Genomic DNA, 24596 nt, shown 5'->3' on the forward strand with positions numbered 1-24596 from the left:
ATTGTAAATGTTGTGGCTTGGCTCTCCCACACACCGGTTAGTGCTGTACTAGTGACGAATTGGCCACGTTCTGTTGACGAGACAACCCTTACGAGTTGGCTGTGTCGGGTGGTGGCGGGTTTTACGACACATTTATGCGATCTCACCAATAAAACCCTCTATTATGTTGGAGGCGAGCTCCGGCACCCGAACAAGCCCAGACGTCGTGTGCGATGAGCCCCCCCCCCCCCATTCTGTGTTTGGGGGAGAGCGGTGCGGAGGGATGCCGCAACGCGCTTGATGACCTGTGTGTTGAGTTGTGTCGTTATTTGGTCACCACTGGCAGTGCCACGGTGGCATTCGTGAGAAAGTCGTTTACATCGCCGTTAACAGCGCTCATGGAAGACCACGGGAGCGCCTGGCATCACGACTCGAGTCGTAGTCTCCGGCTCAGAATCAGCATCTTCATTTGTCCTGGAGGAATCCCGACAAGCTATGAGGCTATTTTCCACAGAGGTCCCAACACAGGCCTCGTGAGGAGTCGAGCACAACTGCAAGGGGATGGCGAGCGTCGCTCGACCCGTAGCCGATGACGCAGCAGCAGCAGGAGGAGGCCAATGCCAATTCTCCATCGCATCCGCACGTCGCATCGACCGCAGCAGCGCAGCCCACCGGGGTAGATGGACCCCTCCACCCCCTCCACCGCGGCCCTCCGTGCTGGAGCGTGGCGGCTGTGGGACCCACGGACACCACGCTCCGACACCCCTCGTCTGGGCCATCAACGCACGGAGAGCCCCCAAAGGCCTCCGCCGATGAGCGGGGTCGAGCAAGGCCGACGGGCAATGGAACCCTCGTTCATCCTCTGAACTGTACATAATAATTCATGGGCCCAAAAAAAACATTTCATTGTTTTTGGGCCTATGTACGTGGCTTCACCGAAAAACCCAAAGAATATGAATTCCTGCAGTCACGAAAGCTTAAAGTCAAGATTTCGAATCAGCATATTTATTTATCCTGGAGAAATCCGATGAAGTATGAAGCGCTTTTTGACAGATGTCCAGTACACCACCACACACACTGGTCACATTCACCAAGACAAAAACAAATCCACTTCAGCATTCAGTTGCATCTTTTAAGGGTTTTTTTTATTGTTTATGTACTGTTTTCACAAACGCTTCTTTCGATACAAAAACACCCAAAAACACCCATCTACACGTCCGAGGTGGTGGCGTCACAGTCTAAAGTTGTTTATTCACAACCGCACAACCCAGCAGAGCCTCACTTTCTTTCTCACGTGGTGATGCCACTGGGAGATTCAGCTGCTATCGGTATTAGGGGGCTTTAACAGAAGCACTTTAAACCCATGACCGCGAGGTTTTTTCTGTTTGCTTACATTTCCAAATGTCAAGGACCAGTACACGAGGCGCTTCTGAACACCAAAAGGGTGGCGGTGTAAATGAGGGTCACCAACACAGCCAATCGCGGTTGAGTATTCTCCACAATGTGACATTTTTATAACTGGACAAACGTGCTCTCACGCGAATCTGTTTAGGTTGACAAAAGTGCTCGCATTGGGGAAATGTTTCCTTCAACTCAAAAGGAGACTCGGCAAACTCAGAGGCCTGTCAATGATTTGAATTTTAAAGATGTTTAGCGCGCACACACAAATACATCTGGAGACACTTTCTGTCCACGATTTGGCAAGAGAATGGTGTTGGTGGCCAATACAGGTTCATATTCTCCTGAAGTGCAGCAACAAGAACGTGGAAATACATTCAGTCGTAATACGTGCGTGAACATATACCCAACCACGTTCTCTTCAATGTGCCACGAAGTTTTCAATTCTCAGCGGAAGAAATGTTACGTTGCGAAATATCGCCTTCCTTTCAAATGCCAACCTTTGCAGCTACAGTTGCGATGTAAAATTATTCCGAGTTTAAATAAAATGTTGAAGGACCTTTAGTCCATGAAACTACATTTATGTAGCCGTGTTCAAGGCAGTTGTATACAGCGAGCGACGTTGTTTTTTAGATACAGGAACCTCAAAACATGATGGCCCGTTCAGATGCACCCCACCGATACGTCTGCTTTTAAGTGACAACACGTTTGAAAAACATCGGTGCGCATGTTTTCACTCCCTCGAAATGACAAGGCCGTGCTGTTGAACGAAGACTAAACACGTTTGAAAAAAAGTTTGGCTACAGTCAAATAAGGAGAAACTCATTCCTGCTATTGCAATTGTTTACAAAAAGATAAAGTAGTTAATTTGGGAAAACGCCGTGCTTCCCAGCAACACCACACGTCCTAAAAGTCCACGAGTTCACACACAAGCCCAGCGACTTGCGTCCATAGACACGTTACTTACAGAGCGACACGGACCGTATATGTACAAGAGGGGAAATAAATAACGGCCAATGGGTTCACTGCAGTTCAACCGATCATAAATAGGGCATGTTGGCAAGGGGGTGGAGACGGAGGGGGGGGGGGAGATGGCTAATGTTGGAGTGAAAAGTGATGTCACAACACTCGTGCGGCCGTCTGGAACGCTCTTCATTCCGGTATTAGGAAGAGACTGGCACTACGCACTTTCAAATTTAAAACTATTTTCTTTGCGACTGCTTTTTGCGTTTAGTTTGTTGTCCGTCCCTCGCACGGCCGATTAGCACTGTCGGCTACGAACGGTGCGAAAGAAGTTCAACATACATGAGGTACATGGTGAATTTGTCAATGTTCCTGTGTAGTGATCGTGTGAACAGCATGCCGAAACGTTAACGGACCGCACTTTCCCAAGTTTGCTTATAGATCCCGGTAGCTTATTCTACAAAACAGGTTTGTCAAACTGCCAATCGCTTGTACTTAACAAAGCAGTAATCACACAGAACTCCACTCCCTCATGGGCCCACACTTCTGATGCAGGTTTTTGTTACGGGATGTTTTGGTAAGCAGCCTTTTGTATTATATTAAAACAAATGTGTTTAAACTACATTAATACTAGGGAATGACAACCAATATCTGCGTTTCATTAGGACATGCATTCACCCAAAGAAATAAAAATAATGTACATGTTTTAACTGGGTCAGCCTTTGAGTCCATGTTCCAGAGCAGATTGGGTACCACCAAAGGTCGCAACAGTTTAGTCCTAACGATTAAGAGTCAATTACTTGATAACCAACGCATTCAAAAAATGGTTATCACGTTATTCACTGTTGTTGTCCACGTAAACAAAAAAACGGAATTATGCCACCTCGGGTGGCACCGACGAGTGATGCGCCTGGTCCCAGCTCGTTGATCGTCATCTCAGGTGGGCCCTGTCGGCAAGCGGCAGGCCACGCGGCGGCCAGCGACGCCGCGCGTCCACTCGGGCCGAGTCCCCGGCTCCAGCGGCGACGCCGCGTCCGGTCGACAATCGCCGGCAGAGAGGACGTCGCGGAAGGCCGCACGCCTCGCACCGAAGCCGGGGGACATCGATCGACGGACTTGGGCAGGGTCAGGGATCACACCCACGCGGCCGAGGCCGCCAAGCGGTGCGCGTGGCCGCACCGCCGCCGACGAATCGCACCGCGCCCGAGACTCGACGAGATCCCAGCCCAATAAGTCGGTGTGTAGTACTTCACCACTACGGCTAGGCCTGTGTAGATGGCTCGAGAGGAACGTCCAACGGCAGGAGGAACTCTGGGAACACCACGATGCAGGAGGTTACGACTAGCCTAGGGATAATCCTACGGATGGGATGATGCGGTTTGCAAAGGAACCATCGCCCAGGTACGATAGTAATCCGTAGCTCCACGCGAAGTCACTAACTTTGGCAATGCTGTAGTTGCAAGTAGATTTTTGCGCGTTATCGATGGACAACACAGTGAAATGGACGCTTACGCTAGTTATAATTTGAACAGACCGAGTTGTTAAGGTAGTATAAAGATACTATGAAAAAAAACCGGTTTTATTTTCCAGATGTAGAACAATGCAGAGACGAATGTGCGTCTGCATTTAAACACCCTAATTTTATGATTCAGCACCGTATTTTACAATATGTACAAACGATACCAACATGCACGTCGACCAGTGGCTATTTTACAATGTACTAACGATTGCTGAAGGTTGTGAGCCGACATTCAAACAGTACCAACTAAAGCACAAAAACAAAATGAGCTACAGTATATCAGAAAATAAAGACCGAGTTAATTACCAAAATCGTTAAGCGATATAGTCCGTAAGATTAGAGTTAAGATACGTCTTAAGTGTATATAGAAAAAGAGCTAAACGGTTTTGTTTGAAATAGCTTAGTTAAATACTGTCTAAGGCATAGCGATCGGAGTTTATCCAGAATAGTCAAAGCACAATGAAACACTACAAGAGAACGACGCGAAAGCAGTAATTGAAGACAAAAACAAAAAAAAGCCGTCTTGAGTCTTGCAATTGTGAAACGGAACTATGGCAGCAGTAAAGTCACAGATCCTGGCCAACTGTTTGATAACCTGCAGCATTAAATCGCATTTCCGCCGACAGTTGTTCAAGTTTTTTTCCGCAGCGGGGAAACTCGACTTGACGCGGCCCAGGTCGGGATGTCTTCGTGAATGCCCCCCCCGCCCCCCCACCCCCAGGCGAGGGGGTTTCCACTCCCGAAGCCGCGCCAAAAGGTCGGCACGGACGCTGGCCACAGCCTTGAAAAATTGGAAGACGATAGTGCACGGACCAAAAACATGTAATGCAGAGGTCGGCACATTTAGCGTTAAATACTCCTCCATCTGCACGTTGATACAAGTGCCTGTACGCCCCCACAGAGTATCGTTACAATTGTTATTGTTGTTGTAATTGTAAAACATGGGGCGTGTAAGCCCCTTTCACGAAACGAAAAAAAGAAAGGACTTGGTGTCTGTATGATAATGCAAGCCCTGCTAATATCAAAGTCGATAACACAAGGCTATCGTTTTCTTTATTAACTGGCAAAGCAAGCCAGTTCACTACGTTTGCCTTCATTTACCAACCCACCTGCACCACATGATGAAATGAATACCGGCGAAACGAGAGTCGTGAGCTGAACAAACCTTCAAACGAGACACGATGACGAAAAAAACTAAAAAAGAAAATAACTCAAATCCTAAAAGGTAATAAGTCACGGGAATAACCGCTAACACCGTTACTACTACGGGTAGCTCAGGATGCCACGTGTCGAGCTCTTCTTCTCTGCGGGTTTCCAGTCTCTCTAGGGTCGCACTTGCAGCAGCCTCGCCTCTTCCTCGCTTTTCAAAAGCATCGCCCGAGTCCAGAAAGGGCCGTACGGGCAAGCGGGTCGCTCAGGCCCTGCCCCATCACGGCGGCGGCGGCGGCGAGTGAAACGGTCCCAACGGTGCGGGGTGGGGGGGGGGGGTAGTGGGGGTCGTGCGTCACGCCCCCAAACACTCGCGCAGAAATCGCTCGCAGAGTGCGCGGTGGCGCCGCGTGTGCCATTGACCAAGACGGCCGTTGCCGTGGCGCGGGCGCGGTGGCGGTCGCTCCGCGTGGGGGGGGGGGGAGGTGCGGGATCGCCGAGGTTGCCCGGCTGGCGAAGGGAGATTTTTCCGGCCGACGTCTTGCTCGGGGGGTCCGTCCCCGGTCGGTTTGGTCTGGGATGGCTCTGGTATGGCTCTGGGATGGCTCTGGGATGGCTCTGGGATGGCGATGCACGGCAGGGCGGCTGGGGAGGCGGCGGGAGTTCTGTTGCTGCGAGCGGAACGGGAGTTTCCCCCCGCCCCCTTCTCAGTGGGCACCCCTCGCCTGCTGCACCCAGTCGGAGATGATGAGCCCCATGCTGGCGAACATGAAGAAGATGCCAGACACCAGGAATATGAAGGCCTGCGGGACGAGTCAAAAGCGGGGCTGTTAGGAACGCGCGCACGCACGCACCGCCGAACGGCGAGTTCAAACACGGAGGGCGATGTGACCACGCCTTGGGTTGTCATCTGCGCGCGGTTCGCTCGGTCATCGGCTTCGCTTACAGATTTTCGGACGGCGAGAATGCAAACGGCAAAAGGTAACGCGGGTAAATAAAGCGGCTACTCCAAATGTGCGTGAAGTGAAAATGTGGCTTTACTGGGAGATAATTGGTGGGCTTTTTCCTGCTCACAACGTTCACATTTTGTCGTATTTTTGCACCGGTCCTTGCACTCAACATTTTGGCCACGCATTCTACCCCAGGCCTCGCCTTAAATTTTTTTTTTTCTCAATGCACTCTTCGCCAATGTCCAACTATTATTATTTACTATTGCTACTACTACGGCAGGTGAGGCGATGGTGGACTGGATCATGCAGCTACATCAGTGGTGAGCAACATCCCCACTGACCAGGGTGGTGAAGTATGGTCAAACATGACCAAACAGTGGGGGGAGGCCTTCATCCGATAATGCAGTGATAATTGGCCCTACTCTCTTTTGTTACTAATTTACAATTAACACTTATTGTAACTCTGCAACTATAGCTCATTTTCAAATAATGCACATTTTTATTATGGCCTCAGTATACAAATTATCTACTGATTGCAAACCAGGTCATGGTGGTCCGAGTGTTCACTTTACCGCAGAGGTAGCAGCACACCGGCGGTATGGAACATAAGTACTCTTTATCACACTGGGGACTCGCAATTACAGAACACTGCCGACTAATCAATACCCGCTCTGCCAGCAACTTGCAATGTTTAATAAACCGGCGTTTGCAAACCGTTACCGAAGGGAGTTGCCACATACATTGCATGCGTCAAAAGGATTTAAATGAATATGAGCGTGCGTGCTCTGCTTAAATGAGACACAATAAACAAGACAGCTTCATGTCATGACGGTGGAGCCATTGCGGTTGAATTCGTGAATAAAACACTGTTAGTTTCTTTTTGGGTGCAAAACTTACTCCGATCTTCTGCTTGGACTTGAATGGGTATTTCTTGACTATCTTGATGTAAAAGGCGGACGGGAGGATGAAAATGAGCATTGTAGCAGCAGAGGCCCCTGTAAAGAGAAAAAAAAATCCCCGAAAAGCCCAACCATCAGCATGAGTCACGGAGCGAGTACTCTCAAAAACTACAGCCGTTACGCACACGAGCGGAAATTATAGCCAGGGTTCGGTAGACTCTTCCGCCCATTTACCGCAAGGACATCCTTTCTTGTTACAAATTATATCCCAATTGCGCGTTACCTGCATCAGGGCACAGACAATGGTGGCGACAACGCAATTCGGAACACTTACATCAGGGCCACTGTGATGATGACACCCACTGACTGGCTTTCGTGCGACATCCCTACAATGGGTCTCTGTTACCAGCACGACGACAGTGGACTTCCCAACGAGACTGACGACTGGTTCCTACCCTAATGCTACATTCGCAATTTTACATCTGCCGAGCTGTACTGGACCGGATCAATCTGGAAACAAGTTTCCACGCGTTTTTTTTTGGCAAATTCAGTGATGTTGAAAGAAACTAGAACGTATTTTCAATCTTGAGTAGGCAACTGGGGTTTGAACACAGACTCTCAGTGGTGCCAACTCAAAACTTTACGCATCGTCATCATTGTCATCCTCGTCGTCGTCACCATCATCTCTCCCTTCACTGCCACGCCTGTGGGGGCACCACCGATGCTGCTGCTGTCACCTCTCTCCACTTCTGCCGGTCCCTCTGCTGTCTTTGCCAGGCCTGGTATCCGCTTAACGGTCCACGTTCTCGCATTTGTCACCCGATTGCCCTGGGGTCACACCATCTCCTTTCCACCGCCGTCTAGCGCTGGGCCCGTAAGACGATGTCGGAGAGTCCCCCGTTTCGTGTCGCGTGCCCAACCCATCGCAGTCTCCCTTTCCTCCACCGTTGTCCATGGTGGCGGTCAACGTTCTCCCATCAATTTTACAACCTCCTCTAAGAACCGATTCGTGCGCCCGGCGATCCCACAAGCCAATATGCATTCAACCGTCTCAAACGGACGTCGATCATGAAAAAAACCTAATCTGCGGCCAAGTATTTGTCCGAAATATCGGGCGAGTCTCAGGGTTAGCGACACACGACTGTGGAGACACGGCGGCGGCGGCGTGCGCAGCGGTAGGCGCTGCGCGTGCAGATGGGCAAGACGGTCGCGTCGAAATGAAAACGTCGACTCACCGATGAAGCCGAATATGTCACGAATCGTCGGCACGAAGATGACCAGGATGTTGACGAACACAAGCAGGCACAGAGCGATGGCCATGTGGCGGATCCAGTTGAACTGCTTGTTCTTGAAGAGCAACTCCTCCACGGACGAGCGGATCTAGAGGGAGAGGCGATGACAAAGACGCGTTCCGTCACTCCGCCGTCGTCGCTACTGCTGCTACTGCTGCCACCGCTCTCAAGAACTTCGCTCAATTCCTCCCCCCATGTGGCAGATTCGGGTCACTCGGGGCGACCCCCCACCACTCGTGCAGACCCCCCCTCGGGTCACTCGGGTTGACCCCCACTCAGACCGCTTCCACTCATCAACGCCGTGCTCAACTGCGTTGCATAAAGGGCCGCATGCCGGTTCAATCCGTGCAACGTAAAGTGAGCAAGCAACATGCAATTCCTGAGATTAAAGGAATACTCTTGTTTCAACATGAATATATACAGACACAACAACAAATACCAAGAACGATAATGGGTTAGTACTCATTTCTAAATCTGAAACGGAGCACGATTGTGAATGGTCCAAAAGGATACAACTGAAAAGAATTTGCTTTGTCTCCACTCACAGTGGCTCCAGGTGTTTCTGTAGATTCACATTTCGCTTAGAATCTGGAAGGACGTGGCTCAAATCGCTCGCACGCGTTGCCGACTCAACGCGATACATTTGTTTCACCAATGGAAGCAACTGTGCTTCGAAACGGATATTTGGCGTAATTTTTTTAAAACGAATTATACATTCGAAAGTTCATATGTTAGGAGTGCACACTCCTGTCAAAGGCTACGCGACGAAAACTTTAAAGTACGTACATCACAACTCAATTCTTTACCAGAGTATCCAGCTGCAAGCAATTAAAATAGCTCGGGCATGCCACGTGATAACCTCAAATCGCCGTTCTTGCCATCGCCGCACCCAGCGCTGCCAATTTATTAACGCAGAACTGCATTCGCCTCCCCAAAAGCTTTGTGCAGGTTTAAACGATCGCATCAACGCACGTTTCTGCTACTTTGTTCTCAAAATAGAACGCCCGCCGTCTGCGATGGCACAACAACAACGCCGCTGCTGCCGCTGCTGCTGCCTTTCTAGCGAGGTCATCTCGGTGGAGGATTCCCGACCGCTGCGCACGACCCCACGGGATTGCAAAATTGCCTGCGGGGCCAATTTGCAAGGAAATGACCTGACGTTTGTATGCGCCAATGGCACCGTTCGCTCTCTTTTCGTGGAAAGTTTCTTCAAGGATTGAAAATGTATTATGTCATTGTGCCAGTTTATTTATTTTAATGAATGCGTTAATCAAACTGGCAGCCAATGAACAGAACGCGTTCCGAGGGTGACGTCCGCCGAGGAGATGGAGTGATGAAATCAAGTCGAGCACAAGGCCTTGGGCAGATTACTGCAGCCCAGGATCGTGAGATAATGGCAAAGGCTTTGGGGGGGTCCTCGTCCAGCAGTGAATTGATCGTGGCAATGAAGATATAAAAAATGTGTTGACCCGTCCAACAAATGGGCGGGGGTGTTGCGCTGCGTTGAGTGTGCGTAGTAAACTGTAGAGCAACAACATATTCTACACGACACGACATTTACCACTGGGACCACCGTGAAAACGAGATTCCAGATAGAGCAGCGTGCCATTTGACACAACCCATTTATTATTCACGCCAAGCGTCTTCCTGTGGCAACAGCCGCTTCGGGTTTGGCGAGTGCTGTAAATCCAACCGCACCTTGACCCAACGCCTACGTAATTACCTTGGGTATTTCTCGACCGGATCCATCTTTACCTTCTTCAACGATTTTTAGGTTTTTTTTTCCACACGAATACTCTTTCAGATGACAACACCCTTCTGACGTTTAATGAAAGAGAAAAAAAAAACTTTAAACAAAATCGCCAATCTTCTGAAGATGAAAACGTGCCGCTTTATTTCACAAGCTCTTCCCTGCTGGTTGTTTACGAGAGGAGCAGGGCTGCAGCTGCCCCCCCCCTCCTCCCCTTGACGTCAACTTCTCCGTGACCCACACCGACAAACCAACAGCCCCAACGCGGCACAGCATGGCCGGGGGGGGGGGGTGGGGGGGGCGCAGGCCCAGGCGGTCGCAAAACAAACAACATCCGTTGTTCCAGCACTCTGCGAGTAAACAAACAGCTCGACTCGTGGCCTGCTCTTCATGGTGTCACGTGACACTCGCGTCCTCCTCTACTCCCAGACCGTATGGGCACCACGGTGGCTAGGAGATGTTCACTACCTCGCCTGGTCTACAGAAGGTCGTGGTGGGGGTTCGATCCTGACCCTAACGCCTGCTGTGTATTTGCAGTTTGCGTGTCTCTCTCCCCGTGGTCGCGTAAATTTTGCTCCGGGTCCTCCGGTTTTTTTCTCCACATTTAGAATCGACACCATGAGTTTTACGAGTATTTGGCTGCTATAAATGTCCATACGACGACAAGCCGCTTTGTTGAGCTATTATTTGGGACAGCCAGGTCGCTTCTGAAAAAGAGCTACATAGCTCAGTGGGCCTTACCTGGTAAAATACAAAATAGTTTAGTTTTAGTTTCGGCACCGCGTACCCAAACGGCTAAGGCAAACGAGCGAGCGAGCACGCTTCATTTGACACCGCCCGCAGCACGGCGCCCCGGCGACCGCCGTCTGCTTTGTGTTACCAAAACGGGCGGCGTGGAAGGGGCGCTGGCAAAAAAAAAAAAATCGGTGAAACTTGAAAGCGAGGGGGTTTCACTCTCGCTTGGCGCAATCAGAAGAAGACCGGCGCAGCTGGTGGTGGGGGTTTTTGTTTACCGAGATGAGGGCAGAAAGGGGGGGGGGGCCCTGGGCTGCCAGCCACTGCCACCATCGCGTCCCCCCGTTTGACGGAGGAGCGCGGGGTTTTAAACTCACGCTTTGCCGAGACGCCAAGCGGCCAGTAACAAGCGGCGCACTGCCCAAGGTGTCGTTATTTTGAAATCGAATCTGTGGAGTGGTCACCGGAAGCCGAGAATGCTCATTAGGAATCCGGGCCGAATGCGGGATCAAGATTTAGCTCCAGTGACCGGCACGAGCGTTTATTTACCTTTCAACCGGTGTTAACGCAGACAATTGGAGAAACGTACACATAAAAAAAACGCAGCGCAATGTGGTACGCAACTCAATTACAGGGGTTTGCATCAGCAGGTAACAAGACGGACAAACAACGCCTCGCACTTGCCTCGACACACTGCTGCATCGGCAACCATTTCCCAGCTCGAGAAAGACCCCGATGCATGAGAAAACCACCGAGCTCCAGCGCAACACCGCTCGGTCAGCCGCCCGGCATTCGCAGGCGCGCTGTGCACCACGAGGGGCGTTCAAGGGGCGCGGACGAGGAGGCTGTAGCGAGAGGCGGAGAGAGAGAGAGAAGGCAGGAGGAGCCGTGGCGAGGGAGAGGTGCCGGGCCTCACCGGGAAGAGCACGATGGGCACAGTGAGGGTGACGGCCACGAGCACGGCGAGGCGCACGAGCATGATGAGCAGGTTGTAGGGGTCGCTGTGCAGGAAGGTGTGCAGCAGCTCGGGCTCCACGTTCTCTGCACGACGATCACAGCGGAGCACAACGGTCAACACCGCCGCCGCCGCCAACATCGTCGCCGCCGTCGTGAGACTCGCGACACCCGCAGGGGAGAGCGACGCACGCACGTTGAACTTCTTCCGCACCCCAAGAAGCAAACCGTGCTAATCGGACGCGCGATTATAACGCCGTTAAGTGATGAGCATCCTTGACGGTTTGTGGGAGTAATGATGAAGGATGCGCATCGCTGATTAACGACGTGCCAAACTCTTGCAAGTCGGCGGGACAAACTGGTCCCCGTGACATCCTTTTGCGGTAAAGAATATCTGATTTTGGGAAGTAGCATTTTGTATTCAAAATGTTGAGCATGGTCGCTTAATTTTACATTTACAAGATAGTATTGGTGGACAATAATACCAATAAAACATATTAAGTCTGTGTTTTTATCCGGCCATTCATGCAAACACGTTCCATAAAGCACCAATATGTAGTCAGACATCCACCCCCACAACAACAGCGGCCATTTACAACAAAGTGGAGGTGACGTCACTACATCGCTTGTGCCAGGCTAGGTGCACTTTGAGGTTCTCTTGCGAAGTGTCGAAGGCTCGCTGGCAGGAGGTCACAGGATAGACCCAGTTGCTACTCGTCAACCGACTCCTCCTCCTGCTCCACCAGAGCAACACAGGACAAAGATCCCCCCGGTAGCCTTCAAAAGACTGCCGGGGCAAGTGCTGGTAGCGAGTAGCGCCTACGAAGGCCGGTACGCCACACGAGGGGGCGGGGTGTGGTCGGCGTCATGCCCGGCCGTCTTTGTCTCCCCGACGACCGGTGTTTAACACGCCGCACCAACGTGCGCTCACGAGGCCCAGTCGACCCAGGGGGAAGGGGCCCACGACCGGTTCGGATATCCGTCGCCGGTGTTGGCCGTGAGCGGAAATCGAACTCGGGTCACCGGGTTCGGAACTCGGCTACCCCACCCCCACAGACACAGACAAACGCAGAGCGCCCCGCAGGGTTTGTTCGCTTCGGCACTCACCGTAGAAAGTGAGGTATCCAAAGACGGCGGTGAGCAGGTACATGATGAACATGAAGAAGATGGAGATGTTGGATACTTGCTGCATGCGCGCACGTGTTGGCCTGAGGCGGAGAAGACACGCACGCGGGGTGAGCCACGCGGGGTGAGCCACGCGGGGTGAGACACGGGGGGTGAGACACGGGGGGTGAGACACGGGGGGTGAGACACGGGGGGTGAGACACGGGGGGTGAGACACGCTTATACTGGAAGAATCCGATGAGCTACAAAGTGGCTTATCACGTGGGCACTCCCAGAAACCCCCCGTGTCACGTGACCTCGTTTAAAGGTGGCGGTGGGGGAACGTCCACCAACTCAGCGGGGCGTGAGACGGCCAATCACTCGGTTCGAATAATTTAGAAGGGAGGCTGAGCCATGAGAGGGGGGGGGGGTGAGCCCCCTCCAGTCAACCAACCCCCGCGACGATAGCGGCGGATGAGACGCTGCCCAGGTGAGGAGCGGACAGCCAGGAGGGACGGGGTGTGGCGGACGTGTGCACATTGACGCCGACAAATGCCATCAATCAACCACCCACCTGTTCATCGGTCAATAATGAGGCTAAGACAGACAGCTGTGCAATGGGCAATGATGCCTTACGGCCCCGTTGTCAAAACCACATTAAGTCCACCGTCCCATTCTTTATGTAAACCAAAGCAGTGTCAAGATAAAGGCAAATTTATAATGAACAAACACACGTTTAACCAACGTCGCCGGCATAAACAGAAACCAAAGCTCGTATACGCCACGTAGTTTTACGTCAAATCTGAAAGCCATTCCAAGGAAGAATATACACGCGGGACCGCCGTTCTCATTCCGCCAACGGGGTCGAGCCGCGTGGAGTTTCATTCGCAGCGATGGGCAACGGCGGGGGCATTATGCGCGCGACGACGCACCTCTTGAGCTCGGTGTAGATGGGCAGGACCTCGGGGTGGCACACGAACGCAAACGCCAGGATGGGCACTGCGTACGCCGTCTATAAAAAAAAAAGACGCACGAAACACCGGCGCAATAACGTTGGCGGTTTTAAACACGCAGCTCGGCATCCTGTCGGCTTGACAGAGCAGTTAAACAGTTCGCACACGTACGTTGTAAAAGTCAACGGACTACTTGGATAAATACAGGTTTCTCTCGCTGTGTGCGGTAGGAGGAGGAGAGGGGTTAAAACAAAAGGGCGCATAAAGCGAAACCGCACGAGGAGGCAGCTGCCTGCCTAGTCGCACACACAGTACACACACAGTACACACACAACACACACAGTACACACACAGAGTACATAAACAACGTCCCACTGCATGTGGGGGAATTCAAATCGCATACAGAGGATATTGTTTGGAATTAAGTTATCCGCATATGTACGCGAAATCGCACAACCCAACCCCGCATTAAGCGAGGGGAACCTGGTATTGGTAAAGGTTGACAATGAAATGAAGAAAATTAATAAATTGGTTCCCTTGTAAGACGGCAAGCCCAGTCTTCTGCCACCTACAGATCTGAAGAAGAGCCACTGCACAGAATACTGTTGATATATTTTTACTTAGAAAAAGGCAATATTCGTTATTAAAGACAAGGATGTTGTTTTTATGTTCACGTTTCTATTACAATGCTAACGCATTGCGTGACATTTTATCTGTAATAAAACAAACCGAAAATGTCAGCTCTCCTTCTAAAAGTCAGCAAGCTTAAAGCAGTAAGCCTGATGGAAATAAATAAATAAATACATAAATAAATATAATACGGCCAAGTCAAAGCTTCTCAATGTTCAAAACAAACACGGGGCGGCTCTCATTTCCGATGGCGTCACTGAGTTAGCCAGTGGTGGAAACTCCACATTCCCATGGCGCGACACAGCAGTAGACATACACGCACACACCACACGCACACGTACACACACACACACGCATACATGCACACGCATACATGCATACGCACGCACACACAAGGCCATGGCCCCAGCCGCACAGCTCTCATAGTGGAATGCAAATTGTAAATGTTGTAGTGCGTTTACTCTCCAACACACAACAGGTTAGTGCTGAACTAGTAACTAAATTGCAACTAATATTATACATCAGAGGTTTTTTGGGTGAAATCGCGTAAATATGTGTCGTTAAACCGCCACCACCCGACACAGCCAACTAGTGAGGTTTATCACGTAAACAGAATGTGCCAATCAATAACTAGTTCAGCACAAATCGCGTACGACATTTACATGATCTAACCCATAAAACCCTTACTGTGAGAATAGCATCGTTCGCGTGAAGCCCGCTACTACCACCACCACCACCACGGCGTGTTGGACTCACCTGCGAGTTGAACACAAAGTACTTGGCTGTGCAGGAGTCATCGAGCGTGCCGTTGAGGTCGCCGCTGCCGTGAACCTCGCCATTGGTGTACAGCTTCTCCACGCCGTGCGCCGGGCCGTGCAGCGTGCCGTTGAAGGTCACGTTCTCCGCCTCGTCCTCAAACGGGCACGGCAGCGTGAATTTCTTGTAGATGATCTGACGGAGCACGCGGAAGGGGGCGGGGAAACATTCTTACGTTTGGTCACGGTTGGCGCGATTGCGGCCGTGCGACCCAAACTGCGGACCGGGCAGTAAATCATCGTAGTCTGCGTTCCTTCAACGGAGGAGGAACAGCTGAACTATACAGACTCTCTCTCTCTCTGTGAACGGTGAGGTTCTTTTGCACCATACGTAGCCGACCGTGGTCGTCGGAGGTGCGGAGCTCGAATAGAAAATAATAATAATTCACTAAGTTTATTGCGGAAAAGTCTCACTGAGAAGAGAAGTATTCAGAGGTTTTTTTTTTCCATGCGGTGTCTGCAATGGGTTGGCTGACCAATTCCTAATAAGGAGTGTTGTGAGATGTGGAAGGAAACGAGAGTTAAATATAGATAACAAGGGAATAACACTCAAGGCTACGCACAGGCGTATTCGAGAATACACCGCTGTAACGCAACATCTTGGCAAACTCACAGCCAGCGCCTGCAACACTTCGGTATATCCAGGGGCAGTCCACGCATGCGAGTACTGTTCAGCCTCAACCCCGCTTAGCTTACGATGAGATCGAGTGCATTTGGGCGATTTGCACATCGTCGTCGGGCGTGGAATTACGAGCGTCAAACCCGGTGGAGCACGCCGGGCGACGCCTTCCAGTCGCAGCTGCCGCTGTTGCCCGCCACTTTGCCGCGTTAAAATTCACGGGTCCCGGGGCAACCGGCTCTGCGGTGGCTCACGTCCACAGGAGCGAGCGCGAGCTCGGCATCTTGGGTCAAAGCCCCCAAGGGTCATGGTTTTCTGTGACGGGGCCGTCGCAGCCAGCCGGCGAGCGACTATATCCGTCTCAGCCGAGTCACCAAAAGGATATCCGCGTACCGAAATTGTCTTGCGTGTGTAAAGAGAGAGGATATTAAATATATATATATACGTGAATCCGGTGTAGATAGCTGCGAGGCCGGACTAACCGATGACAAATGAAGCCAGAGGCGCTCTTGACCAATGCGGCAACGTGCCGTGCGAGTTTAGATGCCGGATGAGAGTGCGTTTTTAAGTTGCTATCGTGTGCAGTGAATGACGGAGTGATTGGGGCCAATAACAGAAGGCACTATGAGATCTCTACGTTTGTTTTGTTTTCAAAGCATTTTCTACCACAAATGAACGGACTTGTCATTTATTTATTTTATTACTAAAATAAGAAAGGCATGCATACCACTATTTGGAAGAACACCATGCAGGCCAAGGAGAAGGTGCTTGTGTATCCCAAGTAACCTGTGAATGAGAAAAAAAAAACATAATTACTTCACTAAAACATGGCATCAATGCTCATTTGACAGTTCAGTTTCATGCATGTTCATGTGCCGGTTACGTAAACCCTCAAAGATGTGTTCATGCACGATTTTGTTGAGATTCATAGCTTTGAACTCTGGCTAAACACAGCAGCAGCAGCAGCAGCGGCTCACCGCATCAGCCCCTTGCTGGATTTTCCCCAGTACGGTGCCAAATATAAATGTGGCTTTCACATTTCCTGGCTCAACACGAACCGACTGCGGAAGCCAAATCACACGGGAGCGGTGGGGCGTCGTCATCACCGCTTTGCCAAAGCCAGGGTTCGTGCCCCGACCTGCCACGTGCGGTGGTCCCCGTTACCCCCCCCCACCCCCCGGCTCCGCACCGTTACCGGGTCACCTTTAGAAGGGTGCCGATGCGCCGGGCAGGCCCACCGACCGACGAAAAGAAAAAACGGCAACGCAAAAATCCTGGACTCACCGATATTCTTCATGAGCGAGAGGGGGAGGATGATCGCGATGCTCACGAGGATGACCAAGTAGTTTCCATTCAGATACCAGGGACTGAGAACACAAGATTTAAATTGCGTTAGAACGAGAGACCGATCGGTAAATGCACGAGAGAAACGCTACTTTTGCGAGAGGAGGAGGCGGAGGAGCAGCGATTGGAGTTTGGGTGCGGTGGGGGTATGGGTTGGGCTCTCGTTACAGAGCCCCCCCCCCCGTCACCCCCGTGTGTTGGGGCTAACCCTCATACCATATACAAACAAGGCAGCCAGGCAGGCAGCAGATCCGGCCGGTGCAAGAAATAGCTCATAACGCGAGTGCCTGTCCCCTGCGTGACGATTGCGGAGCGAGCGCGTGACCGCGGCCAGGTCAATATCAAGAGCACCGTTAATCATCACGACAGCTCTCAACGGAAGGCGCGATGAGGGTGGACACTATAAGCAAATGCACATGTGAATGCAATTTATTTATACTTAAAACATTATTTCAGATGGTGATTATTATATAACACCGAGGGCTGCGAGTGCCGTGTATTCGACACGCACAAAGACAAACGGCATCCTCGTAGCTTCGCTCACGCAAAATTATTAATTAAAGTGGCTGTTAAAGTTGATACAGCAGGCGGGAGAGGGGGTGGGGCAGTCTCCAGCGCCAGGCATGGCTGCTGTTGTCTCTCTCCACTACCCGAGGTTGCCACACCACCAATTAATTTTTTAGCCTCTATTAACCTTACGGGGCAGGGCAAGGTCAGATTCAGAATCCAATTGTCAGTCGTGGTCTGCTTGGCCAGAGTTGAAGCCGTGTAATCTGGGATCTAACTGGGCGTGTGCTACCCACTAAGCCACCACGACAGCGAGGTGCTCGCACGCACATCCACACAGAAACGCACCCAGACCAAACGCAAATGAGACGTTCAATCATGCTCCATATGGGGAAAACAATCAACACGGTATGAACAAAGTCAACTAACGTTTCAAAACAGAGCAGACCGCAGTGGAGTTTGTCTAGACGCCTTCATGGGGTGGTAAACCATGTCACAAATCACGTGTAAATCTAGCCACCACGAGTCCCCCATTACACCGTTACCAAACCCAAGTGCACTTGCAGAGTCTCGGCCATCACCGCTACCGCTCCGGGACATTTACCCCGCGGTGGCAGCACCGCCTTGCGTCCTCCGGTGGCCAGGGGGCCAAGGCGGGGTCACGTCGCGTCGCGAGCGAGCGATCGCAAGCAGAATTCAATCGCCCCCCCCCCACCACCGCGTCTCAGTTACAGATTCCCCGCATAGCGCACGGCTCACCGACGCACGCGGCTGCCAGGGCATGGTGGGGACGAGCCCGGTGCTTTTTACAAATTTATATTTTCCTTCCACCACTCTCCCTTCCCTAAGCGACAGGGCACCATCCTGGATAGAAGTCGAAGGGACTTGAGGCCAGCAGTGCGGACAAACTGTCAAGGCTTGCGCGGTCCCACGCCTGCGATCCAACAGGTTGGAGGATCGCGTACGTTTGCGAAACTAAAAAAACCCACCGGGGCTGCCAGCACGTGGTGGGGTGAGCCCGGCGAAGTTGGTTTACTTCAACTTGCACCTTCCCATAGCAACCCACCAAGAAGTCACAGGGCTTCGCTAGCGCGGAGCACAGACTGTCGCGGTTTGTGTGGTCCCCGTGTGGGTGAAGGTTGGCGGATCGTGTCCGTCTCTCAAACTCAAAGAGCTTGCTGGGGCTGCCCACAGGAGGCCGGGAGATGGCAGCGCAGCAAGTGGGTGTCACAAAATACGTCTGTGGATCTTTGAGTGCTGTTCCCTTTCTCTTTGTGTATCTTAGTTTGTACCAGCAATAAAACATCGTCACTTGAAACTAACCATGCCAAATATCTCAATGCAAGACCCTGCATTGGTAAAATAAATTACAGGGTAGTCCTATACTTACGATGGAGAGGCGTTACGACGACCCCATCGTAAGTCGAAGATGGCCTAGCCTACCCACGAGTCTTAAAGAACGGTGATAATTTAGCAAAACAGAGCAATTTACAGGACCGTACTGTATAAACTATATACTGTATGTATTTATTAATTACAATACTGTATTGCACAGTAAAATGTAAAGTAAAAAAAACCAAGGTAAATTCTTAGCCTACCTATATGAACTTTTAACACGCGCTAACACCGAGACAACTTAACTCCGTCGACCGCTGGTGAGAGGTATCACCACACAAGGCGGGAGATGCGTACGGTACATCCTGGCAGCGTCCCAACGTACAGTATCGTACCTCGTACGCTGCTGCGTTTGGCTGCCGCGCGAAATGTAAAATATTTTACAATTTTGTCGTATGGCTATCGCCATCGTAAGATCTAAATATCGTAAGTCGGACCATCGTAACTCGGGGACTATCTGTACTACTATTATTATTAATTTCCAATATTGATTTCCCCAAAGTGGAACTAATTTCTTCGACCTGAGCATAGAGAGGTGTGGGGTTGGGCCGACTCCCGACCGGGTATTGAACTCATGCCCTCTGCTCTTACAAGTTGAGCACTCTCTCTGTGGCACTACAAGGTCAGACATTATTGTTACAACTTAATACTGCAATGCCAGAGAGCAAGGAACGGGTTTCTGGCCGCCCTATACTTGCGATGCTCAGACAGAGTTAGCCTCTCCACCTCGCTAATCGCCCGTGGCTGGAAGTGTTAAGCCTGCGGGATAAAACGGAATGCCAAAGCCAGGCTAGCGTTTCTGCTGCTGCTGCATCTGCTGCTGCTGCTGCCCGTGGATCGTGTTGCACTAAAGGGAGCTCAATCGTCGCGCCAGCAAGAAGAGATGTTTTCTACGGCTTGGCAAAGCTACCTGGGGAGAGTGAGAAGGGCCAGGTGACAGCCGACGCTATAAATGTGGAAAACCCAAATGTGAAGAGCAAGTTGGTAAATAATTATATGCATTCTAAGCGGACTCATCACTGTGATGTCGTGCACAATGGCACTAGAATGATACAACGCTCCAATTAAAACAACGTTTCATGGCTGTACATTACACACGAGATAGAAGCTGCGCCAACAATAAGATCCATCCAGGGAACATTTCAAATGTGATGGCCGTGCTTAGTAGAAGTTATCGGCGTTCAACCATTGAATGGAAATTCTCAATTATTGTCTCAACAAACATTCGCGAGACGAGCGTCTCATCGGGACGTCCGGGCTGCCGGCATCTCCCGCGTTGGGACTTGTTCAGCAGCGGCGCTCGGCCGTGTCGCCAAACGGCACCTGGCGTCTGGGCTACGATAAACAAAAGCGGCGATTCTCTCTCTCCCAACGAATGGCCACCGCTGCCACCAGCGGCGCCGTGACATCATTGCCTTCTCGTGCCTGCGCAGTCGCCTCCATTCGAGGAGGAGACAACAACCGGTTGAATGCCAAGTGAATGTTCATTGCCGCAAATTATACGTCGTCTAAACCAAACCAAAATATATTAACACCCAGATGAAAATAAAACACCGCTCAGGACGGCGCAGCTTTGTTGTACCAACCAATCTTGAAAGTCGGTGTTCATAAACTGACGCCAAATCAACTCATCCATTGACCCACTAACCTACTCAATATACCCATAAACCTAGTCAATATACCAACTAAGCTAGGCAATCTACCCATCTATCTCGTAATAACCAGGAATGCAAGTGGTTGGTTAGTGTTTTGGCAGCAGCAACAGCAGCTAAACTATGGACAGTTGGTAAAGGAAAAGACACACAGTGGAATTATCACAAGACAATTATAACAATAACGCATATGCAAGTAAATGTTGCCCATCTGCAAGATGACATTAAACTACCAGCAATAAATTCCGCATCTGGTGTCAGGAATGCCATACTTATAAACGTGCACCTCTTAAGATAACACCATTGTGCGTGACATGGCGATCATTCTCTGTAAATAGCAATCGGGCAGAAACCGGAATTCAATTTAATTTTCTGTAAACCCATTTGGGTTCCGTGACATTGGCAGCACCATCCAAGACTGGGGGACTCACTTTCCAAGCCACCGAAAGCCAAGTCTCGGGCAAGTGCTATCCATCACACTTGCCCAGCAAGTCACTGGGTTGTGAATTAATAGCATGCCCAAGGTGCAGACCTCACGGTGTAGTGTCCTCGGCTGATTAGCTCCCTGACACTCTCATTACGCGCGCACACTCACACAAGGTTTATATTCGAGTGGCCAATTTGTTTCTGGATTATTGAAAGTACAAAAAGTGTGCCCATTTATTACACCGTCGACGAACCACGGGTAAACTCGCTATGTAGTTAGCAGATTGCCATTTACCCAGAAAGCATTTAGAAGGGAAATATGTCAACGTGACTCTCCGTTTAAAGGAGCGTCACACGGTGGGGGCAATCTGTTTCATTGGCGCCCCTATACTTGCCGTGGGAATGTGGAACATTCCACATTCCCACAGCAAGAGCCAGTCTATAACTCTGAATTTTAACTCATCACATCACAAATGCTATTTGTTTAACAAGGCAAGTCCTTTGCGGCAAACCCTCATTGAGTATACGCATGCTTAATCTACTGTACACATTTATTAGATGCCAATGGTCAAGATTAATGACGCAGTGGCAGTCAACCGGGGAAACGGAGCGATGAAATCAGCTTGCATGATGACATCAGGTGGGTCGTTTCATCGCAGCATCGAGAGAGATGACATGGGCTTGGGGAGGCCTTCATGCAGCAGTGGACGGACCACGACTCACGATGATGATCATGATGAATTGCTTCCGAATGTCGTCATAGCAACAAGACGGAACTCAAGACGGAACTCAAAGACGGTCACCGCATCGCGCGGCGCTCTCAGATGCACTTCTGGAGACGTCCGGAACGCTCTTCCTTCCGACACGAGGAAGCCACTGGAGCTATTATGCACTTATAAATCACCTAGATTTAAAACTCATTTCGCTACAACTGCTTTTTGTGTTTAGTTTGTTGTCCTTCCCCCGCACCTCCGATCAGCACGGTTAGTAGCTACGTGCGGTACGATAGAAGTTCAACGTACGTACATACGCGCATACAAGGTGGACGTGTGAGCGAATGGGCCGCGGGCCCGCGGCAGCGAGGCTTGCCGCTACTCGCTCGTACTCACTTGGCGTCCAGGACGGACTGGTCGCACAGCGCGCGGATCACCGCCGGGAGCTCGTACTTCACGATGAAGAGGTAGCTGGACATGGCTGCACGGAAACAAGTCGGGGCGGGGGGGGGGGGCACAGCGACAATTCAACGAATGCGTCACACGGCGCACAAGTGGGGCTTTGAGCGTAACATCTCTCGAGCCGCTTCAACGCAGGCGGGGATCTCCACAGGTGCACAACTTTGCCTTGCCTCCCACACAACGCGCGAGAGGAGGGCGCAAGCGCCAGGGAATGAAACTCAGCCATCGAGTTGGGGCGCGAGGCACCGCATTTGCCGTTTAACGTACCCGATTATAAATGCGCGCATTAACATACGTAACAAAACAAACTATAGCGGAATAATAAAAATAACAGCAGCATTGCCCGTAGGCAAAAGGCCTTCACAAAATACGAACAAAGAAAATGGCAAAGATAAATGATATCGTGTGGCGGAAGAAATAATTCCATCACGTTGCTGGAAAAGGGCGCATCAATAATGAAATAGCACGCTGCAAAGGAGCTCTAATTTGCATCTTTAAAGCGTGGGGCTCCGACAGACGCGGGGGCTGTTGATGCACCGTGGAGATTACCAGTGGCCTGTTCGGGGAAATTTGAGGATTTCTGGAGGCTTTGCAAAATAGTAATTATAAAAATATATAACATTTATTTCAAATGTATAATACGACAGCAGAACAAGGGATGCCAAACACGAGATTTTATAATTCACTGCACGTTGCAAGGTTGGCTGAAGTAAGTTTGAAGGCAACCCACTTTGGTGCTTAAAAAAGAACAACAAATTTAACCCCAATCTACGTTTGGGGATTAAAAAAGGACATTAGGCGGATTATATTTATAAACATTTGCATTGCATTTGTAGCCGTCCCATAAATTGTACTTGCCCTCGCCATAGGAACATGGAATTACCATCACGAGCAGAGAACTGCAAATCCGGCAACAAAGCACCACTTATTTGAACAGCAGCCTCACACACGCACGCACACGCGCACGCACATGCGCACGCACGCACACGCACGCACACGCAAGCACACACACGCACGCACGCACGCACACGCACGCACACACACACACACGCACACACACACACGCACGCACACACGCGCACACACACACGCGCACACGCCGTGCAACAGCGGCGGTGCCGAGTTGAACCTGAAACACCCAGCGTGGCTCCGAAGGGCCCCTTCACAACAACCAGGGCCCCCCCACCCCGCCCACAAGGGGGGTGTAGCGATCACAGGGGTTCAGCAACAAACCTTGCTGCGCTCTCAGCAATGCTCGAGTGGGGTGGGCTTTAGGAAAAACACGAATATTTCCCTGAACGGAAGGCGGTAAAAAGAGCGGAAATGACAATGAGCTCACCTCCGACATTCTGCAAGGTGATAGCGCCGGCTGCAGACAGCTTTCCAGGAAGTTTGAAAGCAAGGAAGCCGAGCTGCTCGTACGACTTTGTGCCTAAAACAACAAAATAAACGGAGCAGTGGGTGACGTTTTTGCGAAAAGATTTGTCACCACCAAAACAAACTTCCTAATGACTGTATCTGAACATTGTTTTGAAGGAATGCATTTTTTAGATGTTGATATTTATTTATTTTGTATTTCTGTAGATTAAGACATTTTATTTTCTGAAAAGGACAAAGCAACGTAGAATGGTGGCGAGTGAATTGCACCGAGAAGCTGGTATCTCAACTGGTTCTGGACCACCCCTTGACCAACCAACACGGTCCACCATGATGAAGGATCGTCAAACAACTGCCATGACCACCAGGTACGTTCAACTTCTTTCGCACCATATGTAGCAAACCGTGCCAATTACAAAAGGACTGTAAATTTTCAAAAGTAACAACAATGTAAAAAATATACATCTAAATTACCTCTTGCTTGATCACTGAGCAGTGCTTAATGTAAATTGTTGTAAGTCAATAGGCAAACGCTTGTGGTGAGGTGCAGTGTGGGTATCACCAGCGAGAACGGCTGTTACCAATGAGCACAGGACAAAATGAACTCATTAGACAGGGCGCCCCCCCCCTCCCCCGTCTGTGTTCAGAGTTTCACAAGCACCCAAGTACAGCTGACTTCATTAAAATTCAGCCCTTGACAGAGATCTAGCAATCCAGCCATATGTTACAACACTGAGTAGAACATCGGTACCACTCCACACACACACACAAACGTCACGTGTGCGTATCCTTCGACAAAGTTCGCGCCCACAATCAAACATGTGCATTCATACAAACAGAACGACTAGTTCCAACGCAGTGTCACGGTCACCACGGTGCAGCCACATACAATAACAGATGTCACTGTTGCTGCCATTAGCCAAGCTAATGGGTCCCTTAGTGCGGGAGTGTGGACTCCACGTATATGGCTGCTCGACGCACACTTTGCATCAGCGTCGCATTCGTGGCTGT

The 24596-nt window shown here is 50.6% G+C and overlaps 1 protein-coding gene across 1 annotated transcript in view; it reads right to left on the reverse strand.

Annotated features, from left to right (window-relative positions):
• Positions 1-5576: 5576 nt before the first annotated feature.
• Positions 5577-24596, reverse strand: part of LOC144729476 (sodium-coupled neutral amino acid symporter 2-like) — a 29296-nt gene continuing 10276 nt past the window's right edge. The window contains exons 6-16 of the mRNA XM_078609801.1: positions 23548-23640; positions 22143-22227; positions 16994-17076; positions 16437-16495; positions 15032-15226; positions 13625-13704; positions 12696-12796; positions 11551-11675; positions 8093-8237; positions 6856-6953; positions 5577-5811 (exon numbers count right to left, since the gene is read on the reverse strand). Of these exons, the coding sequence (XP_078465927.1) occupies positions 5716-5811; positions 6856-6953; positions 8093-8237; positions 11551-11675; positions 12696-12796; positions 13625-13704; positions 15032-15226; positions 16437-16495; positions 16994-17076; positions 22143-22227; positions 23548-23640 (1160 nt within the window). The 3' untranslated portion in view covers positions 5577-5715. The remainder of the gene's footprint in view (positions 5812-6855; positions 6954-8092; positions 8238-11550; positions 11676-12695; positions 12797-13624; positions 13705-15031; positions 15227-16436; positions 16496-16993; positions 17077-22142; positions 22228-23547; positions 23641-24596) is intronic.

Source organism: Lampetra planeri, chromosome 32 (genome assembly GCF_965212315.1).
Source record: "Lampetra planeri chromosome 32, kcLamPlan1.2.h2, whole genome shotgun sequence".
Classification (NCBI taxonomy): domain Eukaryota; kingdom Metazoa; phylum Chordata; class Hyperoartia; order Petromyzontiformes; family Petromyzontidae; genus Lampetra; species Lampetra planeri.